General features: G+C 35.4%; 1 protein-coding gene across 4 annotated transcripts; it reads right to left on the reverse strand.

The window, feature by feature from the left end:
- Positions 1 to 6,874: 6,874 nt before the first annotated feature.
- On the reverse strand, positions 6,875 to 24,535 carry LOC131930475 (mothers against decapentaplegic homolog 4-like). 4 transcript variants are annotated; one of them, XM_059286983.1, is made up of 14 exons: positions 24,180 to 24,535; positions 23,025 to 23,181; positions 22,632 to 22,796; positions 21,632 to 21,806; positions 21,274 to 21,303; positions 20,353 to 20,424; positions 19,593 to 19,856; positions 16,023 to 16,199; positions 14,084 to 14,143; positions 13,471 to 13,530; positions 10,645 to 10,828; positions 9,365 to 9,533; positions 8,768 to 8,888; positions 6,875 to 7,167 (listed from the first exon to the last, which is right to left on the reverse strand). In XM_059286983.1, the coding sequence occupies exons 2-14, from the start codon at positions 23,094 to 23,096 to the stop codon at positions 6,938 to 6,940; spliced, it is 1,779 nt and encodes a 592-aa protein (XP_059142966.1). In that variant the 5' UTR covers positions 23,097 to 23,181; positions 24,180 to 24,535; the 3' UTR covers positions 6,875 to 6,937. The 4 variants fall into 4 exon arrangements, with proteins under 4 accessions (XP_059142966.1, XP_059142965.1, XP_059142964.1 ...); XM_059286982.1 differs by having other exon boundaries at positions 20,353 to 20,484; XM_059286981.1 differs by having other exon boundaries at positions 20,353 to 20,505.
- Between the last annotated feature and the right edge of the window lie 2,247 nt (positions 24,536 to 26,782).

The raw sequence follows: 26,782 nt of genomic DNA on the forward strand, positions 1-26,782 counted from the left end.
TCATAAGTAATAAAGGGTTGTTTTGGTCAAACTTCAAACAAAAAATTAGTACAAAATACTAATAATGGGAAAGAAGAAAATACAAAAGTAAAACTGGCAAGGGAGGTAATTTTAGAATTTAAACAAGGGAGGGAAGTAATGATGGAAAGAGATCATGGTTGCAATGCTGTGATGTAAATTGTAACATTATAATTCATCAAGGTAAAAACACAAATCACAATGGGAGTACATATTTACCTAGCTTATGGTCAGTCAATTAAAAAATGTTCTGAATGAAACAAGAGCCAACAAACAAAATGACAGGATTTATCACTTACATTACTTACAAGGATTTTCTTGTTTTACAAGAGTTTTTGTGAATTATTAGCCAGTGGTTAATATAGTGAATCAGCTGTGATAGCCATTAAATAACATAAAGCCAGTGGCAAACAGTCTATCAGCAATTATACTTGGCCGTTAAATAACATAGTGGATCAGTTATAGATAATAGTTAACATAGTGGATCAGCTAGTATTACACTTAGCTACTGAATAACAGTGGATCAGCTATACCTAGTAGTTAACTTAATGGTTCTGTCCTAGCTAGTAGTTAACATAGTGGATTAGGTATAGCTAGTAATTAACATAGTGGATCAGCTATAGCTAGTAGTTAACATAATGGATCAGGTATAGCTAGTAATTAACATAGTGGATCAGCTATAGCTAGTAGTTAACATAATGGATCAGCTATAGCTAGTAGTTAACATAGTGGATCAGCTATAGCTAGTAGTTAACATAGTGGATCAGCTATAGCTAGTAGTTAACATAGTGGATCAGCTATAGCTAGTGGTTAACATAGTGGATCAGCTATAGCTAGTAGTTAACGTAGTGGATCAGCTTTAGCTAGTAGTTAACATAGTGGATCAGCTATAGCTAGTAGTTAACATAGTGGATCAGCTATAGCTAGTAGTTAACATAATGGATCAGCTATAGCTAGTAGTTAACATAGTGGATCAGCTATAGCTAGTAGTTAACATAGTGGATCAGCTATAGCTAGTAGTTAACATAGTGGATCAGCTATAGCTAGTAGTTAACATAGTGGATCAGCTTTAGCTAGTAGTTAACATAATGGATCAGCTATACACTTAGCCATTAAATAACATAGTGGATCAGCTATAGCTAGTAACTAATAAAGTGCATCAGCTATTACAGCCTAAAAACACTCATAATTATTCACAACTAATAACAAAAATGAGACACAATAATGCAATTTTGTTGTTAAATCTACACATACTATTACGAGGGTATACGATTATAAATAAATCTATGCAACCACTTTATAACCAGAAATCTGTCTTGAAACAGAACATGAAGACATTACATTCAACAACACTAGTCTAAATTAAATTGTCACTAAAGGTAAGGCAAAAATCTACAATAAAAAATCTCATTCCTAGGGACATAGTTTATTATATGTGCTAACAAATTACGTAATTAGCATCTACTATGATAAACTCACTCGCGTATAGTGTTCGGACATAAATGAGAACATTCTTATAAAGCGGATATCCCCTTACTAATTTATCAGACCCCTCTGCTTTCCAAAAATGATGTGAAATCTTAGCCACACTTCCAAATTTTTTTATTTTTTTAGTTAACATCAGTTTTCAACATTTAATACTGAAAGTTGCTTTCACAGAAACCTGCCAAAATTTTACATTGTCTTTCCATCAAGAAGACTAGACAAGTCCCTTGGGTTGAGACAAATAGTTTCAATATCAACTTCTACCAAGTAAACCTGTCATGTTTATAGTCTTTGTGAAGGTTAACCAGATGTAACAAAAATGCTAATGATAATCTATATATAACTCTCTTAATGGGGACAATGCAAGAAACCATCGTAGAGCTGGCTATTAGGGGCAGATAATTTAGCTTACTGAAAAGTAGAAAATAAATCAACTAAATAGCGGCGTATGATACGTCACGGGTCAGCTCGTTTTAACAATTTAACACAGGTGCACAACAGAAGTAAATGTCCCTATAACCTGCCATAATATTACTTTTCTCTGTCAATAGTTGTCAAACTCTCCTTTGCCAGATTTTGTAGCGTGATCACAGCTTTTATGATAAATCATAAGCTTATTGAATTAAAATCAAAGGGCCTGATGGTAAAATCAAAGGGCCTGATGGTAAAATCAAAGGGCCTGTTGGTAAATCAAAGGGCCTGATGATAAAATCAAAGGGCCTGATGATAAAATCAAAGGGCATGATGGTAAAATCAAAGAGCCTGATGGTAAATATTTTTTTTTATGGACCAGAAAACATTCATTGCTTTAAGCCTGTACAGATATACCTTGCTATTATAATCTCTGTTTCAACAATGTGCAAAACCTCAATCTTATTAGATTATAAACGCGAAACAAAACAAAAATGCAACAAAATAAATACACAAATGCATTTAACAGTATTAAAATAAAATAGTTTTTTTAATCTTCCAACAAAAGATAAAAATTGCTTTTTAACATAACAGTATATAATGTGGACGACAAATTTCTAGCAACAGTTTTTTATTGAATCAAATGTTTTAATCAAGAAATTCGATACCTTTAATTACATTCAACTACAAGCTTGCTTAATTAAACCTAATTATCCACAAATAACATGATACCATAAGTTTAAAAATTATTTTAAAAGGTTAAAAATATGAAACGAAAACTAAAGGGTTAAATTAAATTTCTCGTATTTTTCTCAACTATAAAGAAGGGCCATTCACTCCTTTATAATCACATGTGTGATGGTTGTACCATGAAGAACAGGTGTAAATTGTAAGGGTTGGCAAGATTGTACTGGTATAGTATATGGAGCTGTCAGCCAAATGTAAACAGTCAGATTCAACAAGAAGAGTATATCAACAGTAACATCAACACAAATCTTTGTAACAAAACTAGAGAAACGTTATCCGCACTTTGTACTGCTTTTCAAACAGCACAAAATGAGAAAATATCTTCACTTTGTACTTCTTAAATAGCACAGAATTAGCAAGTGTATTTACTATGTGCAGTTGAAAGAAACAAGTAAAATTATATCTCAATTTTATACTTTTTAACAAAACAGAATGGTGTGATTATATTGTAATTTTAAAAAAGCATTTAAAAAATGTCAATAATTTTTTGAACAAATAAATTTTCAAAGAACTTTTGCACTAGCGGTTTGTTAAATGTTATAAGGCTATATCAATTTCAAAGCACTTAAACCGTAAAACAAAAATCTGCATCTAAAAAAAATCTTTTTGACCTTGGCTTAGATGTTGTCTTTACCTAAACCAGGGGTCTCCAAACCGCGAGATCCTCTTATCCGGCCCGCGGAGATCTTTTTGTCCACGGAGAAAAACGTTTGTTGGTGATGGCTGAGGAACTTTGCACAGAAAAATCAAAGACATGCCTGGAAGAAACTGGCCCTCGAACTGAAATTTGATAGTTAATGCGGCCCTCGACTGAAATTTGATAGTTAATCCGGCCCTCGACTGAAAAGTTTGGAGACCCTTGACCTAAACCATCAGCTGCCTAAAGTAGCTGGGTGCATGTCCTAAAATTTCTTGTTTTAACGAACCACAGCCTATCAGATGTGTAGCTCTATCACAAAACCTACTTACTTAATGGTGTAAAATACAAATGAAGATGTACCAACAAACTGAACAATATAAATTCTAAACGATACAATTTTTTTTCAATAATACAACTCAAATGTTACACAGAATGTAAAAAAAAATAAAAATAACAAATGTAAAAAAAAAAGGAATTTCACAAATTTGTAGAGCTAGATTCTATTTTCTATTTGATTGTTTATATTAATAAAAACACAAATTCTTCGAAATATTCTTGGTTGGGTAATCTATTGTTTTAGGTACGTAAAATCGGCCAAGACTAGTAATGTGAAAAAAGGGTGACTCCTTAAATTTTTAGTAATTATTTCACATTTTTATGAGGATTTATGTTATAAAATTTATAAAAATGTTTCAAAGTTTCATTTATGCACCTGTTTTCAAACAATTGAATTAAAACTTTTCAGTAATAAATGAAGACTAGCGATGTTTTCATCAGATGCAACCAAGCTCATTTACTTTAGCAGCCATCTTGTTTAAGTTTTTTTTTGGTAAACATATAGTGGGAGATTCAGGAAAAGCCACTCTATTTTACAGATGGCTGATGTTTATATAGCAAATCTTGCTCACAAACACTGCTGTTTAAAGTTAAGTTCTGGCCTATATTGTATATTGATATATTAAGCCATTGATTTTAGTTATTATCCAGTTATCTATAATATTTGACACAAATATATCACAATATATTTCTATTAAAGCCTTAACAATGAGGCAACTTTTTTAACATTATTAGCCTCGGCCGGTTTTACGCACATAAAACGATAGATTACCCTTGGTTGTTGTATGTAATTGTAGATGAATGGGCTAATATTTTTTGGCAGGAAACCAAAAAAAAAAACACAAGAACATTTTGATTTAAGTAAATATACAAACTAAAATGATTGAATTCATCTGGTCACATATATTTTCAAATACTTCAGCTTTTAACAACAAATTATTTCACAACAAAGTACTCACAACAGTACACTCCTATGAGAATATGAGACTGCATTCATCCACTAAGTTGAAAGTTACCCAACCAGCTAGAAGAGAAGGAAGTGGTACTATAGAAAAAAGGCTAGGCTAATTACCAGAAAAACTAGACATCTACCAAAGTGCACAGGTAAAAAATACTGTGATAAAAATCTATGACATCAACATGTTATAAAGGAACAAGAAATATTTACAAAACATCATTTAAATGCTTGCTAAAAAAATGAAGACATAACTACCTATGAAAATATCAATAAACAGCATTTCTTTAAAATTTTAAAAACATTAACTATACATTTTAAAAATGGATTTTACTTATCATTTTTGGCTTTGTTTGTTTTGCTTTTGAGTATGCCAAAAATTGGTTATCACACATTTGATAGTAAACACATATAATAGTACACACATCACACATATAATAGTCCACACATCTTGTTTTTTGTCTTCACACCAAAGCTTAACAAAACACCAAACAAACATTGCTATCAAGAGATACCCCAAAAGGTTTTTAAAAAAAACATTTGGTGCTTAAAATATCGTGGTGTGAATACACCACCACACTAACATACCATATGATCAAATGAGAAGACTGAAGAGATAATGCTTGACTCTGTCATGGGTGGGGTGGGGGGTGTGGGGGTAACATCAACAACAAATTCATTAGTCTACTTCCAATCCAGCATTTTGTTTTATTTTTGTTGCCGAGGTAGAGCGTGTGTTGGATTCATGTTTGAAAACCAGGGACAATGAGGGATGGCAGCAGTTAATGCTGGGTGGTTGTGTAGTTGTCATTCCATCTAGAATGTCCTCTAGAGACAATGACGGATGGCAGCAGTAATAGCTGTGTGATTTTTAGTCCATCATAGAATGTCCCAGGGACAATGAGCGATGGCCATTAGCAATAGCTGTGTGGTTATCAGTCCATCATAGAATGTCCCCATGGCAGCTTCATGGAATGTCCCTTGATGGTTAAGTAGTTGAACGACCTGACCTTTGTTGGGTGCCCACACTCAATAAAGGGTGTGGCTGATCAGCACATAAGACATCCTCCACGTTATATTTGGATTAACCAATTAAATCACCAAAACTATTTTAATCACCCACTGTTTATTTTAACCGCCCTTTGAGCCAACCCTACAGCATTTTAACAGCCAGCTGTATATTAAGACCACCCACACTATGTATATATATATTTATTCAAACTGCCTTCACTGTATACTAAAACTGCCCAGAAGTATATTTTAATGATCCCACTGTATATTTAAACTCCTAGCCTACATAGTATGTTGTATATTCAAATCACACATACATGAGTTACAACCACAAACCAGTTTAACATGCAAATTGTTTGACTAAACACCCCAACCGTATTGAGTATATTAAACTGCCTTACTTTATATTTGAAGCGCTCAACTGTATATTTGACCGCCTGATATATATTATAATCCGCCCAACTGTATATCTGACCCCCCCCCCCCCTTGAAACTGTATATATTTGCATCACACAACTGTACATTTATACCACTAAACTGCATTTTTTAACATCCCAGCTGTATCTTTAAATCACTAATAACACTATATTCAAACCACCTACGCTGTATAATTAAAGCCTCCAGTGCACATCACAGGTCAGAAAATTTAATTTCCCTGTAGTCATCCATTAGAAGAATCTCCTTGATACACCACTCCCTTCCTGCCCAGTGGTCAGTCTGCCAACAGGCCAATGTTTCAAAATTGAAATCACACCCATCAATCTATCCATAGAAGCACAATTCATTCAGAAACCTTGAAAATCCCCCGACTATCCAGTCATGAACAGATATCATCCAAACTCCTTGGGTTGCAAAGTTGCGAGGCAGTTAAGGTAAGACCATGCTTATGGTCATTTGTTGGGCATAGCCGGGAGTACCTCGTCCAGATTGCTAGAGAGGTCATCATGTCTGAAGACATACCACAAGGTTGCGAGGCTGCTAGGGTAATAACAAAACCCATGCTTGTAGTCATAGTTGTGTATGTCCTGGAGCAACTCGTCCACATAAAGAGGTTATGTCTGAAGATACACCAGCACCACGAGGTTGCCAGGCAGCTAGGGTAAGAAGAAGGAAAGCCCAGGCTTGTAGTCATAGTTGTGTATGTCCTGGAGCAACTCGTCCACATAAAGAGGTCATGTCTGAAGATACACCAGCACCACGAGGTTGCCAGGCAGCTAGGGTAAGAAGAAGGAAAGCCCAGGCTTGTAGTCATAGTTAGGTATGTCCTGGAGCAACACGCCCAGATAAAGAAGTCATGTCTGAAGATACACCAGCACCACGAGGTTGCCAGGCAGCTAGGGTAAGAAGAAGGAAAGCCCAGGCTTGTAGTCATTGTTAGGCATGGCCTGGAGCACCTCGTCCAGCAGCTGGAGGGGTCTGTGGAGCTGGATCTCAATCCAGCAGGGGGTCTCCTTGATGCTCTTGCGGGGGTAGTCCGGTCCCCAGCCCTTGACGAAGCTCAGTCTCAGCAGGCAGAGCCGGCGGAGGTCGTCAACCCCAATCCCTGCGGCCGCAGACAGGCTGGCTGTGTTAGAGAAAATATAATCACGTTAAACAACTTGTATATTTGATAAGAATACAGCTTGTATGTGTTAAAGAAAATATAATCACCTTAAATAAATTGTATATTTGATAACTTATTAACATACAGGTTGCATGTGTTAGAGAAAATACAATCATGTTAAACAAATTGTATATTTAAATAAGAATACAGCTTGTATGTGTTAGAGAAAATATAATCACGTTGAACAAATTGTATATTTGATAACATACAGGTTGCATGTGTTAGAGAAAATACAATCATGTTAAAAAAAATTGTATATTGGATAACATACAGGTTGCATGTGTTAGAGAAAATATAATCACGTTAAACAAATTGTAGATAACATACAGGTTGGCTGTGTTAGAGAAAATATAATCACGTTAAACAAATTGTAGATAACATACAGCTTGTATGTGTTAGAGAAAATATAATCACGTTAAACAACTTGTAGATAACATACAGGTTGGCTGTGTTAGAGAAAATATAATCACGTTAATAAATTATATATATGATAACATACAGGTTGCATGTGTTAGAGAAAATATAATCATGTTAAAATAAATTGTATATTTGATAACATACAGGTTGCATGTGTTAGAGAAAATATAATCATGTTAAACAAATTGTATATTTGATAAGAATACAGCTTGTATGTGTTAAAGAAAATATAATCACCTTAAATAAATTGTATATTTGATAACTTATTAACATACAGGTTGCATGTGTTAGAGAAAATATAATCATGTTAAAACAAATTGTGTACTCAACTTAAAAAGATCATTCTTATTATTATGCTAATTGAATCTGCTAATTACTTTTTCTCTAATTAGCAGGTGGTTTGTGTTAATGGTCAATTAAGGGCTAACAATCGACACTGTGCAAGAAACCCTAGAACACACTGGTTGCCTTATGTAAAAAATTTGACAGAAGTAATAGTTCCTACATTAATTGTAATAGTTCCTACATTAATTGTAATAGTTCCTACATTAATTGTAATAGTTCCTACATTAATTGTAATAGTTCCTACATTAATTGTAATAGTTCCTACATTAATTGTAATAGTTCCTACATTAATTGTAATAGTTCCTACATTAACTGCATAGATTCAACTTAAATCACAGTAAGTTAGTAATTCCAAATAACTTGGAAAAGGGAAGGGAAGTAAGCCTGTGGACTGCAATCTGAGATTAAAAGAAAAGTTGAAATTGTCCTTGGATTCCTTTAAAGACAGTAAAAAATTGATATTGTGCTTGGTTTCCTTATATGACAGTAAAAAAATTGATATTGTGCTTTGTTGTCTGTGTATGCCAGTAAAAAAATTGATATTGTGCTTGGTTTGCTTATATGACAGTAAAAAATTGATATTGTGCTTGGTTTCCTTATATGACAGTAAAAAAATTGATATTGTGCTTTGTTGTCTGTGTATGCCAGTAAAAAAATTGATATTGTGCTTGGTTTCCTTATATGACAGTTAAAAATTGATATTGTGCCTCGTGTCAATAAATTGAATTAAAAAAATTGATATTCTACTTTGTTGCCCGTGTATGGCAGTAGAAATAAAAATTGATGGTGACAGCCTCACCTCCAACAGCCGAAGAGCCAGCAATACTTCCAGCGACCGCAGCTGCCTGCGCCGCTGCTGCTGCCTGTGCTGTTGCTGCTTGTTCCTGCATCTGCCTGTGGCACTGTCTTATATCAAACACCTGTAGAGTGGATGAGGCAAATCTAAAGCACTAGACTGGGTTAACTTGTCACTTTAGAGTAAAAAAATTTTTTATCAAGTTGCAAGGGCTAGTTAAATATCACGTAAGGAACAAATTTTATAGACCCTTCGTTCTGATTTGTAAAAGGGGTTAACTCTAAATCATGTAAGGTGCTAATTCTAGAGACCTTAGGGGCTAATTCTACGGACCCCTTATTCTGTATATGTACAAAAGGTTATATCGTGTAAGTGGCTAATTCTAGGGACACATAACTCTGGTTATGTAAAAAAGGATAATTCTATATTAGGAAGACTTAAGCAGAATAGTAAAATAATATTTTTTATAAAGAAAATAAGTTCTAGAAATATATTACACACACACATTTCATACCATTTATTTTTAGCTGTAGGTGACCTAGATAACATTATTTTTTAAAACAACTAAACTTGATTTGAAGTAATGGTGAAATGTCGCACCTTAATATAAGCTGTTGGATATATTTTGTGGACCGCATCGCCAGGTGCACGTCCAGCCTCCCTGTCCAGGTAAAAACTCTGCACAAAGACACTGTGGTCACTCACGCAGCGTATCCAGACGTCCCCTTCCCCTCGGTAGTCCAGCGACACTCCTTTACCTATGTGCAACCTGGAAGTCAGAAAAAGGTGAGAAAACCTCATTTATCACAGTTGTAGTGAACCAGAAAAGGGGATGTAATCCAATGAATGGGTGAATGTTGTTTGTATGCAGTAACCTGTCCTGATCGTTGGTGTACAGTCCTGTGCTGTATCAGTGTGAACTGGTCACTATGTCATTGTCCAGTTTGTACTTGTTTTTGTTTGTTTGTACTTTTGTACAGGTATAAAAAGGGGGTGTAATATGTGGTTAGAGGTCTCATGCAAGCATTTAGAGTGTACTTTAGTTCTGTAAAGTAGCCACAGTATTTGTGTTTCTTCTGAACTACTTATTTAGAAATGGGTTTCTTTTAGTATTACTGTGTAAAGACACTTTTGTTTTGTCCTGTGTTTTGGTAGCAAAACTGATAACCCATCAAGGCATGTCATTGTGTTCACAACAACAGTACATTCACTATCAATTTCACTTTAATTACCAGTACGAAAAAGGTGAAAAAAAAGGAATCTCTCTAGCAGTTAAAAAATACACCCCAGTCCATTTATTTTCAATTTTACATCAATTAACTAGTAAGAAAAGGTAAAAAACAAACATATGTTAAATTACAGAATTTTCGTTAAATTTCACATATATGTATTTATTTTCATAAACCCTCTAACACTGGAATGACGTGGGGGTCAGGTCAGCCAGTGTAACAGAGCTACCCGCGTTGGCTTCTTCTTCCTCTTAATCCCGTTTGTGCCCAAGACACATGGGGCAGATGAAGTAGAGTTCATTTGATTTATTGACTCAGCATATGAAGGGATAGTGTGATCAGCACTATGCCCAGCCACCTTTGTTTCCCTAAAATAAGCTATGTACCCATCAGAGCTGGGTGGACTAACTGATTTGAACCTGGATTCAAACTCGAGACCCTCGGGTTAGCAGTCTAGCTCTCGACCGTTAGGCCAAGCTTTCTCTATTTTCTCACCTTCTTTCTTCTTCTTATGTAAACGCATAACACATTATTTTATAAAGTGTTCTGATGTGTGCTCTTAATTTCTTTGTTACTTAAAAATCCTGTCATCTCCAATAAGTGCCATGCACTTTATTTTAATTAAAAAAATAAAGAAGAAAACCCACTGACCTGGCTCTTTCACTGGCCTCAGTCCTGTGGACGTTTGAGAGCTGCCCTAGACAGAAGCGGTCTATACTGGACGGGTCAGTGTACCCATCCACTGTCACAGTCTTCACACTGTAGGGGACTTTGAACGTCTCACCCACTTGCTGGTCAAGCTCAAAGTATGTCTGGGTGCACCAGTACTCAGGGGCTGTGGACAGTGGTCAGTGTTATAGCTGGTCAGTGTAAGAACTGGCATTAGCATAGGGTGGGGAACTGGGATACAGTACTCAGGGGCAGTGGACAGTGGTCAGTTATAGCTGGTCAGTGTAAGAACTGGCATTAGCATAGGGTGGGGAACTGGGATACAGTACTCAGGGGCAGTGGACAGTGGTCAGTTATAGCTGGTCAGTGTAAGAACTGGCATTAGCATAGGGTGGGGAACTGGGATACAGTACTCAGGGGCAGTGGACAGTGGTCAATTATAACTGGGATTAGCATAGGGTGGGGAACTGGGATACAGTACTCAGGGGCAGTGGACAGTGGTCAATTATAGCTGGGATTAGCATAGGGTGGGGAACTGGGATACAGTACTCAGGGGCTGTGGACAGTGGTCAATTATAACTGGGATTAGCATAGGGTGGGGAACTGGGATACAGTACTCAGGGGCTGTGGACAGTGGTCAATTATAGCTGGGATTAGCATAGGGTGGGGAACTGGGATACAGTACTCAGGGGCTGTGGACAGTGGTCAATTATAGCTGGGATTAGCATAGGGTGGGGAACTGGGATACAGTACTCAGGGGCTGTGGACAGTGGTCAATTATAACTGGGATTAGCATAGGGTGGGGAACTGGGATACAGTACTCAGGAGCTGTGGACAGTGGTCAGTGTTATAACTGGGATTAGCATAGGGTGGGGAACTGGGATACAGTACTCAGGAGCTGTGGACAGTGGTCAATTATAGCTGGGATTAGCATAGGGTGGGGAACTGGGATACAGTACTCAGGGGCTGTGGACAGTGGTCAATTATAGCTGGGATTAGCATAGGGTGGGGAACTGGGATACAGTACTCAGGGGCTGTGGACAGTGGTCAATTATAGCTGGTCAGTGTTATATCTGGGATTAGCATAGGGTGGGGAACTGGGATACAGTACTCAGGGGCTGTGGACAGTGGTCAATTATATCTGGGATTAGCATAGGGTGGGGAACTGGGATACAGTACTCAGGGGCTGTGGACAGTGGTCAATTATATCTGGGATTAGCATAGGGTGGGGAACTGGGATACAGTACTCAGGGGCTGTGGACAGTGGTCAATTATATCTGGGATTAGCATAGGGTGGGGAACTGGGATACAGTACTCAGGGGCTGTGGACAGTGGTCAATTATATCTGGGATTAGCATAGGGTGGGGAACTGGGATACAGTACTCAGGGGCTGTGGACAGTGGTCAATTATAACTGGGATTAGCATAGGGTGGGGAACTGGGATACAGTACTCAGGGGCTGTGGACAGTGGTCAATTATAACTGGGATTAGCATAGGGTGGGGAACTGGGATACAGTACTCAGGGGCTGTGGACAGTGGTCAGTGTTAGAGCTGGTTAGAACTGGGATTAGCATAGGGTGGGGAACTAGGATAACATACAGTTTTAATTTTAACTGTAGGTAGGCATCTATGTCCATACTATCATACTGTGAAATGTACGTTAGATAGGCCACTGTAACCCAAACGGCTTTAAGGGTTTTGATTGTAAGTTACCTAACTAAATACAAATTTGAAATGTTAAGAAATAGTGTTGCAGTTTATTGGAGTTGCCCAGGGTTAGATGCACTAGATTTAATGTATGCATAGGTTAGACGCCCCGCGCTAATCACGGGGTCAGGCAACCTTAGGGTGAGGATAAGGAAGAGAGATTTAATTAAACAAGTTGCGAGGATGTAGGCATGTTTTGTGTTGTAAGGTGTGGTAGGGCTGGCTACTAAGGCTGGTCGTTAATGACAACCAAGTTTCTATTCTGCTATAGCCAAGATTAAAATTGCTAGAGAATAACAAGTACCAACCATCCACCATATTAAAGTTGCTACGCTGAACTGATGTTGGTGTATTTTGAATCGAGTACTGGTTTAAGTGTCTAGTTCATCAACCAACTTTTAAACCACTCACTACAGCCAACATCAACAACATCAAACCATAATACCAACTATACTGATGACTTCCAAACAGTCAGTTTCAATAGTCTTGATACACTTTCTTAGGGTAATTTGGTCTATTGTTATATTAGGCAAATGCTACCCAACTGCTACCTAATGCTGATTGGATATTTAGATTTAAAGAAAAACTATGCATGATGAACATTCGTTGGGCCAGAGAAAGCTCACACCTAATGTCCCCTGCAGACCTAGACATTTAACAGGTAGGTTGAAGGTAAGAATATGGAAGATGCTATGCATGTAAATAGATTTGTCAGTGTGGACGATAAAACTATTAAGAAGGGTATATGCATTTGAAGTAAGTAAATTTCCCTTTCAAACCTGGCGGTCTACGGGGCAAGTGAAGTAGAGTTCACTTGTTTCTGTGACCTCGGCATATGAAGAGATAGTGTGGTCAGCACTATGCCCAGCCGCCTTTACCTACCCTAACGTGAGTTAGGTACCCATCAGAGCTGGGTAGACTCAGGGACGATCTACTAACTTAAACCCGGATTCGAACTCAAGACACACGGGTTAGCAGTCTAGCTCTGCTGGTTTGGAGAATATGCATATGAAACTGATTGGGGTTCAATACCTCCAAAAAGTTTTAGAACCACTGCTCTACACCACTGATTGTTAATTTACCTTTTGCAGGTGTACTTACGAGGTTGGTTTGTGAGGGGTGCCATAGAGGCCATATCTGCTTGCATCTGACCGTTGTTCCCTGGGAGACAAAAAAAAAATGATAAAATAAAAATTATTTACCTTAAAACTTAGATTAAAGGTACACAAAATATCAATAAATAGAACTACATTGGTGGAAAATTTAGATAAACCTTGGAGCTGACCTTACAGAGACATAAAGTAGACTAATGAATGACCAGAAATGTGATTATAAATGTATAGTCCTGCAAATAGGTTGCTTAATAACAAAATTATTGATTGGAAAAAAATTAATGCCTTCAAACTAACACTAGTCTATCAGCTAGAGTGGATATATTACACCTACAAACTACTAGTGAAAGGACAGAAAATGGGAAAACTGTAAAAAGACTCGGAAACCTTTATAATAAATGACACATTTTTTTATAAACGTAAACAGCATTTTAATAAAAGCCCTTAATTTTAAAACACACATTTGGGAATTTTGAAAATCGGAAAAAAAAATAATGGTTCTTTAATTGGTAGCTCTGTGACACCTCAGAAAAGTATTGTTACCACTGTATATGATAATCAGCTCTAGAATATAAATGAAAAGACCACTGAGTGCTACTTACAGTAAGACATAGCTTGTGAATACGGAGGCGTCGTGCTCTCTGCCCAAGGACCTGCTGAAGCTGACCAAAAATAAAAATTTTTAGTACAAACAGGCAAGTCAATTAGCAGCAGTCTGGCAGCTCTGTGTGGGCATGTTATATGGAATGACTAGCATGGATAAGCAGGTGCTAACTGCCTGTCAACGCACTCATGGCTGTCATCACAGTATGCCAGGTTGGTTGGCTCAGTGCATTCCTTCATCGTCATGGCCAGTACAACTGGGGTTGTGCATAAATGGTGCTATGTGTTGAATAATTTGACAACTGGGGTTGTGCATAAATGGTGCTATGTGTTGAAAATTTTGACAACTGGGGTTGTGCATAAATGGTGCTACGTGTTGAATATTTTGACAACTGGGGTTGTGCATAAATGGTGCTATGTGTTCAATATTTTGACAAATGGGGTTGTGCATAAATGGTGCTATGTGTTGAATATTTTGACAACTGGGGTTATGTATAAATAGTGCTATGTGTTGAACATTTTGACAAATGGGGTTGTGCATAAATGGTGCTATGTGTTGAATATTTTGACAACTGGGGTTGTGTATAAATGGTGCGATGTGTTGAAAATTTTGACAACTGGGGTTGTGCATAAATGGTGCTACGTCTTGAAAATTTTGACAACTGGGGTTGTGCATAAATGGTGCGATGTGTTGTAAATTTTGACAACTGGGGTTGTGCATAAATGGTGCAGTGTGTTGAATATTTTGACAACTGGGGTTGTACATAAATGGTGCTATGTGTTGAAAATTTTGACAACCTGGGTTGTGCATAAATGGTGCTATAGGTTGAAAATTTTGACAACTGGGGTTGTGTATAAATGGTTCTACGTGTTGAAAATTTTGACAACTGGAGTTGTGCATAAATGGTGCTATGTGTTGAAAATTTTGACAACTGGGGTTGTGCATAAATGGTGCTATGTGTTGAAAATTTTGACAACTGGGGTTGTGCATAAATGGTGCTACGTGTTGAATATTTTGACAACTGGGGTTGTACATAAATGGTGCTATGTGTTGAAAATTTTGACAACTGGGGTTGTGCATAAATGGTGCTATGTGTTGAAAATTTTGACAACTGGGGTTGTGCATAAATGGTGCTATGTGTTGAATATTTTGACAACTGGGGTTGTGTATAAATGGTGCTATGTGTTCAATATTTTGACAACTGTGGTTGTGTATAAATAGTGCTATGTGTTCAATATTTTGACGATGACTGGTTTGAGAGGGGGGGGGGGGGGGGGGGGGGGGTTATGGAAAGACTGATTTAGATGCTGAGAAATTTGAATGCAGGGAGAAGGGCAATGTTTCTTCCTGTTTAAAAAACATGCACAAGAATTTCTTGAATAAAACATGTATAAACCTGTTTATACTAGAAAGCTTTTAAAAATGCTATATTTTAATGAAGTACCCAATAAAAGTTGAGTGATGTTTTTTATTTGTGAATGTTCATACATGTTTTTATGCATGTTTTTTTTTCCAAAAAACAAGGAGAATCTACCATATTAATCCATTTCTTCAGTTCAGAGTTATTTTTAAATTACAGGCAACATAAATGATAAAATTAAAGTGCCTCTACTGATGAATGGGTCTATGATTATAATGTAAATACTGTGATGAGAAAAAAATTAGTTATAGTTAACTTTCAGCAATCACGTTAAATTGCTTTCTTTTTTAACACGTAAACATATTTTTTTTTTAAAAAAAAACGTTTCCAGGTTTGATATTTTTTTATTAGAAAATTTAGACCAAGATAAAATTAAATATCAAGCTGGAACATTTTCCTGTATAATGCTTTGTATTTTTAATACAAGTAGTTGAAATCATGCCCTCAATTGCCTAATCTAATAGTCTATCTGACTGCAGAGCCAGTTTTTCCATTTTATAATAGTTGAAAGACTCACCTTGCGGGTAGTGCCGTAGGTTAGCCTGGTTATGTACAGGTCGAGAATAGGAGTCTGCCGGCATGCTGGCATGGCCGTGACCTTGACTGTTACTTCGAACAACCTGAGGTGGATGAGTGGGGGGAGTCGGCACCCCCACCCCCATGGGACTAGGGTGTGAGTTCATGCCACTGGTACCTAAAACCAAGATTATTCATGACAATTTGTGCATATTAATTATTTATATTCAAAAGATGGTTCAAATATATTGTCAGCTTATGTAGTAACAATTATAAAATTCTGAAATGGCTTACAAAACACTTTTCATAAAACTATTTTTAATGTATTTTTTTTTTAAGAAAAAGGGTGATTTTATTTTTTCATTAGAACAATTATTATTCAAGTATTACAAATAAGAAAATTTAAGTTTCACAAAAGATACTATAGCCTAAGTGGTCAATGAAATAAAACTACCACCTCTAAGATAAAAGCTCTAGTGAACCCAAGACCTACTGTACTTTGCTAAGAGTACATATAAAACCGTAACCAAACATGTATAAAACTATTATGGATATACTGAATATTAGTAGTTAAAAGTATATGTGGTATATTACTGAGCAACCAAAGGTATTACTAAGTATACATAAAAACTACTATCTACACACCCACTACTGTCCTGAATATGGCGCCTACTATACAAAGCACATTAAGATACAAAACTGAAGAGCTAACTAGCAATGTTAATTCTACTGTACAGATGATTGATGTTAATAAAGCTTAATTAACAAAAATAAACATAAAGTTAGACTTTAATTAAAAATTGGTGTTAATAAACTAAGAAGTAAAAATAAAAATTGAACAGATTAATTTAAGAAAAGACTTTTATTTGTTAATAAATTTAGGTAAAGTATGGATTAAAGGGTTGGTTTTAAGTTAGTATTAGGGTTAGTTGCAAAATGAAAGTTAAAAAAAAAAAGAAAAATTGTTTTGTTTTTTACTTGAATGCTTACATAAAAAATATTTGTTCCAGTAATGTGCTTGATAAAAAAAAAGAATATTTTTTTTTCTAATTGAAACCTTAAGAAATAGCCTAGAATTAGGAGGAAATCTAAAAAAAAAAATCTATCTTGATATACTAAAATGAGCCCTGTGTTTACGATACATAATATATATTTGTCAGAGATCAGAAATTTTGCAATAGGTGTAGAACGTTTAAATACATACATATAGTAGGAAAAATTATTCTGTTTAAAATAAACATAGAAGCAAAAAATTTCTTTAAAGATGTTAATCAAATAAATGACAGTCGGATGTAAAAACATACACTTAATTATACAACACAAGAGTAAATGCTTAACATTTCTAAACATGGATTCCACAAACATCTACTACATCATATAGCTAAATTTTCTGTCAGCTATGGCATTAATGGTGAGTCTGTTTCTTATTTTTACTGGGTTCCAACAATACTATCAATTTTCAATAACATACACGTGACAGATCTGTGAAAGTATTAAGAATTTATTAAATGGTTAACTAAAAGCTAGAACTAAGCTTTTTAGGTTGGAGAAAAAGCAGCCAAATAAAATTTAATAAGTTAAAACCAAAAGTAGGTATAGGATCACAATGACTAATTGATGTTTTATTTACTGAACTATTTCAGGCTTAAATCATTCACATAAATCTTTGTTATTTAGGTTAAATTAGGGTATAATTTAAATAAAATATTTGGTTAATTTGACTTAATGGTTAAGAATAGGCTCCCTTTAAAAAATTGTGTACAGTAGGTAAAAGATGTGACATCATGGCCAATAGGATAGTGTACTTCAAGTTGTGGGAATGATACCCATGCAGTGATGCAGTAATAGCAAATATTTTTGTTTATCTTCCCTACAGTAGAAAATCCCTACGCACACTAAAGGTTGTAATTTATTGTTATTTTTCTTATGTTAGCTTTAAAAATTAATTATTGAGTCACTTGTTATTCCTTTTATATTCCAATAATATTATCATTTTTTTTTATAGTTTTCGTTTGACTTATTTGAGAACATGAAGATATTAATGTTTGCAGCCTTTTATATTATAAACTGATGAGGGCCAGAAATAATTTGTTTTGTTAATTTAGCCAAGATCTTTTTTTTTTTCAAATATATGTCACTAAAAAGAATTCAACACTTCTTAGAGTATTCCCATGAAACAACAAAACAAATCATGGCACAAATACTAGAGTCAATCAGCAAGCACAAAAATCTTACTTCAAATAATCAATACTGTATTAAGGTAACAATCATTCAACATAAAAAATATGTTTACACTTATATGTAATGGATTAAAGAAAAATTAAACGGCTGTAAATAAATTTTGCTTCATTTAAAATAAAAAAGCATGGCAACAGAAAATGAGAAATTATTTAATCCCTTTAAAAATACAAGTTAGTTTAAATTTTTTTTTTGTTTTTTAAATATCTGGCAGTAACTATTGTAAGCACAAAGTAAAGACCATTACAAAGCAATCTACCAAAAGCTTGTTTTCAATAACCAAATTACAATTAGTGGATGGCTGTTAAGTATGTGAGGTGTTTGTAAGTGTGGCCTAACTTTGAAGCAAGAAAGTGTTTTGACAAGGAAAAATTATTTATATGCGCTACATCCAACAAATAAATAATAACCAGTCTCCATCATAACAACCCATACAGTGATGCTGTATACATACAAAAAATACTAAAGTCAGCAACTAACAAATAATATAATAGATCCAATACAGTGATACTGTATACATACAAAAAAACATACATACAAAAAATACTAAAGTCAGCAACTAACAAATAATATAATAGATCCAATACAGTGATACTGTATACATACAAAAAAACATACATACAAAAAATACTAAAGTCAGCAACTAACAAATAATATAATAGATCCAATACAGTGATACTGTATACATAAAAAAAAACATACATACAAAAAATACTAAAGTCAGCAACTAACAAATATAATAGATCCAATACATTTTCAACCCATTATTTTATTTAGAAGGGCTGTAAATGAAACAAATCAATTAAAAAGAAAATTGGAAGCAATATTTACTTTGTAGAATAACGCCAAATAAAAATAAAAAAGAGCAATTAATTTAATACAATCTACAAGCTGGGAAAATTAATAAATAGGAGTTATTACAACAAATGGATACAAAAAATAAGTTAGGATTAGTCAGTGTTAAATTGAGGTGTGGAATAGCTTTGGGTTATTTACGTAGCACGCCCATTACAAAGCAGATGTATAAAAAAAATATTTTTAAAAATGTTTGTTAGGACTAGTACGTTTTAAAGAGGTGTGGTTATTTACCTAGCACGACCATTACAAAGCAGATGTATATCAAAAGAATATTTTTTTTAAATTTGTTAGGACTAGTAAGTAAGTAAGTTATAAAGAGGTGTGGTTATTTACATAGCACGCCCATTACAAAGCAGATGTATATCAAAAGAATATTAAAAAAAATTTTTTTTGTTAGGACTAGTAGGTTTAAAAGTAAGGTGTGGTTATTTACATAGCGAGCCCATCACCAAGCAAGGGTCTAAAGGTAACTCACTTTGGCGAGACAAGTCTAGCCTGGGCAGGGCCTGTTGGGCTGGAGACAGCGGCTGATTGGCGGGGGAGTTAAGCGGGTGGTGAGAGTGAGAGAGTGATCCGCCACTCTCCGAGCGGCCAAGCGGGGCCCCCATAGGGCTCCCGCCTACAACGCCGACGGAGGGAATCTGTTGCTGAGGGGAGGTCACGACTGAAATGCTGGAGGTCGAGGAGGAGGGTGAAGGGAGGGGGTGGGAGAGGGCTGTGGAGGTGGCAGGCCTGGAGCCTGGATACAAAAAACAAAGTTACAAATTTTATGGTTTTAAACACAGTTACAGAAACATTTTCATGGTTCTAAGCATTCATACTCAACTTACTGCTTCTTGATATGACAATCTTTTAATCTTAATTGATAACATAAACCCCTACTTTGGTACTGAATTATAAATACTTGAAAATTAGAATGTAGTTGTGAAGTATCTGATAAAAAACAGATAGGAGTATGAAACTGAATTCAAATAAATGTATTTTCTAAAAATGACAACTTGAAGACAACAAAAAAAAAAAAAAAAAAAACCACAAGAGACCCACAAAACATCCCATGCTAGTGGTACTTGGACACCGAACAAGTGAAGCTTGAAACATCAGTACAAGTTCAACAGAATCAACAAACAGTCATGCACTAACACAGCCTTCTACGCTGGTTGACAACAAACGTCAACATAACGTATATAATCAATTAACGAACGTCGCAGATAAAAAAAATAAACTTAAAAGCTTACCTGGCATGTGGAGAAACGAGTCAGCTGGTGGGTGCTGGACTGTCTGTGTGTCCCCTCCCAGTTGCGCGTGCTCTGAAATTGACATGGAGGCACTGCTACTATACTCATCCTTGACAAGCCTTGCTGGAGGGCCTGGGCAGGGGATATGTGGCACTACACAATTAGTTTAGAGTCAGATCTTTTATTCAGAAAAGCATAATACATGGACATTCACGTTTAAGAATGACTGACTATTTCTACCGAATATGACAAAATGTGCTAACAGTTTTACAATCTAATGACTTCATGCAGAAGATGAGGAGGGAAAAAATAATTAAAGGAATCTTTATAAGACATTGCATTAAGTGAATTCTTCTATCAAGTAATTTTTAGAATATTTTCATGGTATAAAGTAGGTATTTAACAACTAAATCAGGAGGTGACAAAATAAGTAATAAAAATCTGCTAAAACCAACAAAAATTAAATTCCATTGAAAAGAGTGTACAAAATTTAACATTTTCTCAAAGAACTATGTGGAATAAAAATATGCAAAAGCATATTAACGTGTGAGTTATAGTTATAAACACACAAAGTCGATTTGCTGATCTAAACAAAAAAATATGTGCCCCTGCCCATAAGTGGAAATTTTGTATTCTTTTAATATAAAAGGAATTTTTTTTTTTGGCTAAGGATTCGGAATGAAGCATTTTTTACCATAATAATAAAACTAGAATAAATTTTAGCAACTGGAGTATAGGTGAATTTAATTCGACAGAATTAGAGAGACTAATTAACAATAATTAACAAAAAATCATCTCAAGAAATTCAATATAATAAGCTAATTAACAGACAAAAATATGATAAACCAAAATAATTACTTAATGTAATAATAATTTTGAAAAAAATGAATTAGGCTAGACAAACTATAGAAAACAACTAACCTGCATGGTGCAAGGATAAGCCAGACAAGTCTGAAAAACCAGAACGTGGCATTAGACTTTCATATCGGCACTGTTTGCAATAATCAATAGCAATATTCATAATTTAACTCTTAGGGCACTTTTATTGCTTATGCTATTGCTTTAATTTAAAACAAAACAAAAAAACACTAAAATATTTGTAAAACACAGAAATAAAAGTTGCATAATTGTTATTGTTGAAAGTATTCTTCAGTTAACAAATTTTTTAAAATGCCTTAGGAGGGTTTTGAAAATGTAGCTGAGAATGGTTAAAAGAGTAGATGCGTAGGATTTTAAAAAGTATAGGGGTTAAAAGAAGAGATGGCAGGCATGGTCTCACCTATTCCAGGTGAGACGACCCTCTCGTAATGGTACGGGTTGATACAAACACTGTCCTGTTTCAGGTCAAATGCAAACTGGCAAAACTTCACATGCTTTAGTTCATTCTTGTGAAGGTCTGGCCAACGCCAGATCCTGGCATATATGACATGAGGGAAACCTTTGCGGCCAGCAACCTGAAATACAAGACACCATGTAAACCACAGCCTAGCTAACTAGCTAGGTAATTTAAAACATAATTTATCATATTCAACTACAGTCAGCAATTAAGATATGAACATGTAGAAAACAGGTGTGGTCCATTGCTAGCACAAAAGACTTCGGAGACCAGGCTCAGGCTTGAGTCCGCAGTACTTCCGTGAGTCCACCCAGCAAATGTGCATAGTGCTGACCACACTAGTGAGTCCACCCAGCAAATGTGCATAGTGCTGACCACACTATCTCTTCATATGCCGAGGTCACAGAAACAAGTGAACTCTACTTCACTTGCCCCATAGACTGTGAGGTTTGAAAGGGAAACTTAACTTAACCCAGCAATGAGTCTCGTTAGATAAAGTACAGACAATTGGCATAGAGCTGACCACATTATTCCTTCATTTGCTGAGGTCACAGAAACAGGTGAGCCCTACTTCACCTGCCCCATGAATCATCAGGTTAAAAAGGGTACTACACTTATTTTTTAAAGAGGTCAGGTTTCTATTTACATACCGCGTTTCTTTACCCATTGCAATATGCTACTTCTAATAACCAAAATGATTAAAGGCCTCAATTTACCAAATCCAATTCAAAGTTTTACATATGGTATAATTAATATTGTATTTTTTTCTCCACTAGAGCTAACTCACAGCAAGATTATGGAAGAACGCAGTATTTATTTTTCTTTAACAGTAATTTCTTTAACTCCTAGTGTTTTTGATGAACGCTTATTTTGCTTACAGATGTGGGATGATACTAAGAAACAAAAACAACAGGCAAACAAAATAACTAAAATATAAAGAAACCTGCAATCTGCCATCTAGTGTTCTCTGTATAGTAACACATTTAGACGGATGGGCACCATTGGTTGTTATTGCAGTAATCAGACTGTCTAGTTCATCCCTTTTTTCTTTCAACTTTTTCACCAAACTCTCAATGGCTCTTTTAGCAAAACTTTCACTTTCCCCACCCTGTCAAAATAGTTAAAACAGTGAAAAAAATATTAATTTAAACTTGTGAGGAAAAACAAGTTCAAATTGTTTCATATTCAAATTTAATGAGAACAAAAAAACCATGGAAGAGTAGTTTAAAATTTAAAAATTCACTTGTTAAAATATGGGTTTAATTTTGAAAACAAAATATAGACCTAGGTCTATTTATTTAATATTCCTAGTTATATAAGCCTAATCAAAATTTACCTGGCGATGGCACATCAGGCTGTGCACAATGCTAAGACAAGCATCTGCTGATGTGGGAGCCTGAGTTGCCATGTTGGCATCTACTTCAAAACTGTGATGTCAGGGTAGTTTTTCCTCAGCTTCGGACAATCACATTAGTTATAACTCTTCACCGACACTGAAATTTTTTTTAAAAGATCAAATAATAAAAAAAAACAGTAAAAGAACGTCCCTACTTACAATGATGTGCTATATGTTGGATATTGATTTAGCTACGCCTTAGGCCTATACTTTATACATACTATCATAAGGGAGTCAAGCAGCAAGTTAAATTATATAGGCATATCATTAATCCTAAGGAAATCATATAAAATGTTAGACATAGGCCTAGGCCTATACATATGCCTAATTTAGAATTAACATTGTTAGGCCTATGTATGCCTATAAAACTAAGGCTTTGAAAAGTCTAGTAGTCATAGTATTCTGGTTTTTATTATCAGCGCTGTTTAAGAGTTAGGCCCATATTTGATTTTAAATTCATTTTAACACAAGAATAGAGAGCTACTTTCACTAAAGAAAGTGTCTAAAGACTAGAATATTATCTAGAATCTAGTCTAATCTGGAGTTTAGAAATACACAGCTCTAGACTCTAGTTCTAGAATTCAAGTTAGGGCCTACCTAGTATTTAGTGCTATAATCTAGAAAGAAGTCTAGATCTACATTTTAGGTAGATCTAGACTAGATCTGGACATTAAGTCACTAAGATGACTATTGAATAATATAAAGTAAATTGAATTGTCTAGTCTTGACCAATCTTCAATCTAGATTTCTAGAAATGCAAATCTAACTAATCTAGATTAGCTAGGGTTAGTCTAGAATCTAGACTTTATTTTATACTAACTTTCTCTAAATCTAGATTAATTAGAATTAGTTTAGAGTTTAGATTCTAGATAAGTTTTTTTTCAAAGTTGTCCTTAGTAAAGAAGCTTAAGTTAGTGACGTTAGGACGTACGCCTAGCCTCCTAGACAGAGACTCTCAGCACTCAGCTCAGTCGTCACTCTTTCATTCTTTTAGAGTTAGAGCCCGCCTATCAATACTTATACAGAAGAGATAAATCATACAACAAACTCTAAAGGAAATGTAACAGTTAAACTGTTAAGTGTAAAACTGTTTACCATCTAGAACTGTATATTATAGTAACTGTACTAGATTCAATAATCTGAGTCGTGTTCGATTTATACATGGCTAGACATTGCGACGCCAGTGTCACTCAGGGAACTTTCGATATGCCAGAGTTGCCATTTGAAAATTTACAAAAGCTTGCTTAAGTTAAAATTGAAAACAAATTATTTAAAGAGTTATTAATAACAAAACAGTGACTTTGTTATCCTGAATAAAATCGTAAATTGTTAATTTTTAAACTTTCATATTAATTTTTCTCAAAAGTAACAAAATTGACTTTAAAATTGTGCCAAAACCATGTTTATTTTTCGCAGTGGGCCCACATCTTAACCAAAATAAACTGCGCACAGAATGTGCGCAAAAGAAATTTTCCGTTTCCGATATTAAAGGTCGTTGTACGATAAAATTGTGTACCTAAACAGTGGAAAATATAATAGTAACTAGGTCTATGAAAATTAAAGAACTAACTAGGCCTACGCTGCTAGGCACACAATGTAGACATCTTAAAAGTAGATCTAGGCTAGTTGTTTTGAGAACAGAACAAAATTAATACAAAAGTAAAACCAAACCAAAAATGTAAAAAAAAAAAAAAAAAACGACACAAATTATAAAAACAAACGACAAAAAAAAATCGAACATGAGCCTAAACACACGTATAAAACTCTCATTTTTACGTTCTCGCGTTTACTGTTTACAGAATAGACCTAGACTTCTATAGAGGAAGTTTTGTAATCGTTGAGAATAGTTTAATGATATTTTCACGTTTTTTGCCGTTGTAACCTCCTGCCTCAAATGTATACGAAATATATTGTAAGCGTGCACAAATCTAAATCGAGACTGACACATTTTGACCCATCACAACATCAGAGCCAGAAAAAATGAGTTTATTCCAGGCACCTCCACCCCCGAATAAAGTCTACCGCCCCCCCCCACCCCCGGAGAAAAAAGCCTGAAGGAAACACGGTTTAACAAGATAACTTGAGTACCGTTTAGTAAGGTTGGCGAATTTTCAGATAAAAGTATTATATCGAATCAGTGGCGTAGCGACCCTTCCCGGCGCCCGGGGACAAACTTTTCGATTTGCACCCCCCCCCCCCTCGAGATTTCCATTTGCACCCCCCCCTCAAACTTTCGATTTGCACCCCCCCCCCCCCCTCGAGATTTCCATTTGCACCCCCCCCCCCTCAAACTTTCGATTTGCACCCCCCCCTCGAGATTTCCATTTGATCCCCCCCCCCCTCTCAAACTTTCGATTTCCAACCCCCTCAAACTTTCAATTTCTTTTTCCAACCCATTTTGGTGCCCCCTAAGGTCGGCGCCCGGGGACATATGTCGTCCCCCCGCCCCCCCCCCCCCCTCGCTACGCTACTGTATCGAATTTCTAGTTTTCTTCCAATTTTTGAGCGATTTCCGGGAACCGGTAGTGGTAGCTACTCTTCTTCCAGTTTCTCAAAAGCCAATAACTTTGACTTAAGTACCGTTTAAGTTAGGTGGGCATTTCACATATAAGTATTATATTGTATAAGCAGGTTTTAATCTACCTTATTTCCACGTAAGCACGATAACTTGAGTAATGTTTCACTTAGATAGAAGAGATTTCATATATACTGGCATTACTTTTAATTTTTGAAGTGGTACTTTAACTGATTCTGGTTTCTAAAAAACGTCTATTTCAGTCCCGTTTCAGTTAGGTAGACGACATATCATAGATGTACTAGAACTTATACTCTAGATTCTTGTAAATTTAAATTGATTTCCGGTCACCGGAATTAGTACTTCATGCTATTACCAATTTCCCAAAAAATCTTTAAAATTTGATAATATTTATATCACTTTTGGTGTGCAATTATTTTTCTTCGCGATTCTATTTTATTTAAAGTGTGCACAATATAGCGGAAAATGAATTCCGATTTTTCAGAATTTCAGAATCTTATTTTACACTGAAACTGAAACGTCCATATTTTCATTTTAATTGGGCAATGTATACTTTCCCCAAAACCGGTGCAACGCGGGTATAAGCTGCTAGTATGTATTGCCTACATAAGATGAACTCTAATCACATACTTCAAAACACTTGCACACCAAATGCAACCAACGAATGTGCGAATAAAGGCCACGTTTGTAATTCTCAAACGGAAGCCGTCATTGAAATGTGCGTAGTGTTTATTTTATGAATAATATCACTATCGACTAAATTAGATCTGTATGTGTTATTTGTTTTTCATCTATTTCGTTTAAGTCTTTACAGGTATTTAGAAAAGGAATATGAGATTAAATTTGGCCTCTATGCCTACAACAGTAGATTTATGTTCACCATATGAAAATGGACATTGTGTATGTCTCACTTAGTTTACTTTAAAGTTGATTGTGATCAAAATTATTATGGACAACAAAGAGAATAGTCTCAAAAGGCCCTTTTAAAAAAAATTAAAATCGTGTGAGGTTTATTTAAAATAAATGTAGGTTTTTTTTTGTCCAACCGTGCTACAGATTGGATGTGTTTGATGTGTTCAGTATCTTCGGTAACTAAACAAACTCGTTAAAAAGCCACAAAACTATTTGATGTTTTGGAAATTTGGTTTTACGTACATGACAA

Source organism: Physella acuta, unplaced genomic scaffold (assembly GCF_028476545.2).
Source record: "Physella acuta isolate Inbredline_101_S28 unplaced genomic scaffold, ASM2847654v3 ptg001784l, whole genome shotgun sequence".
Lineage (NCBI taxonomy): Eukaryota > Metazoa > Mollusca > Gastropoda > Physidae > Physella > Physella acuta.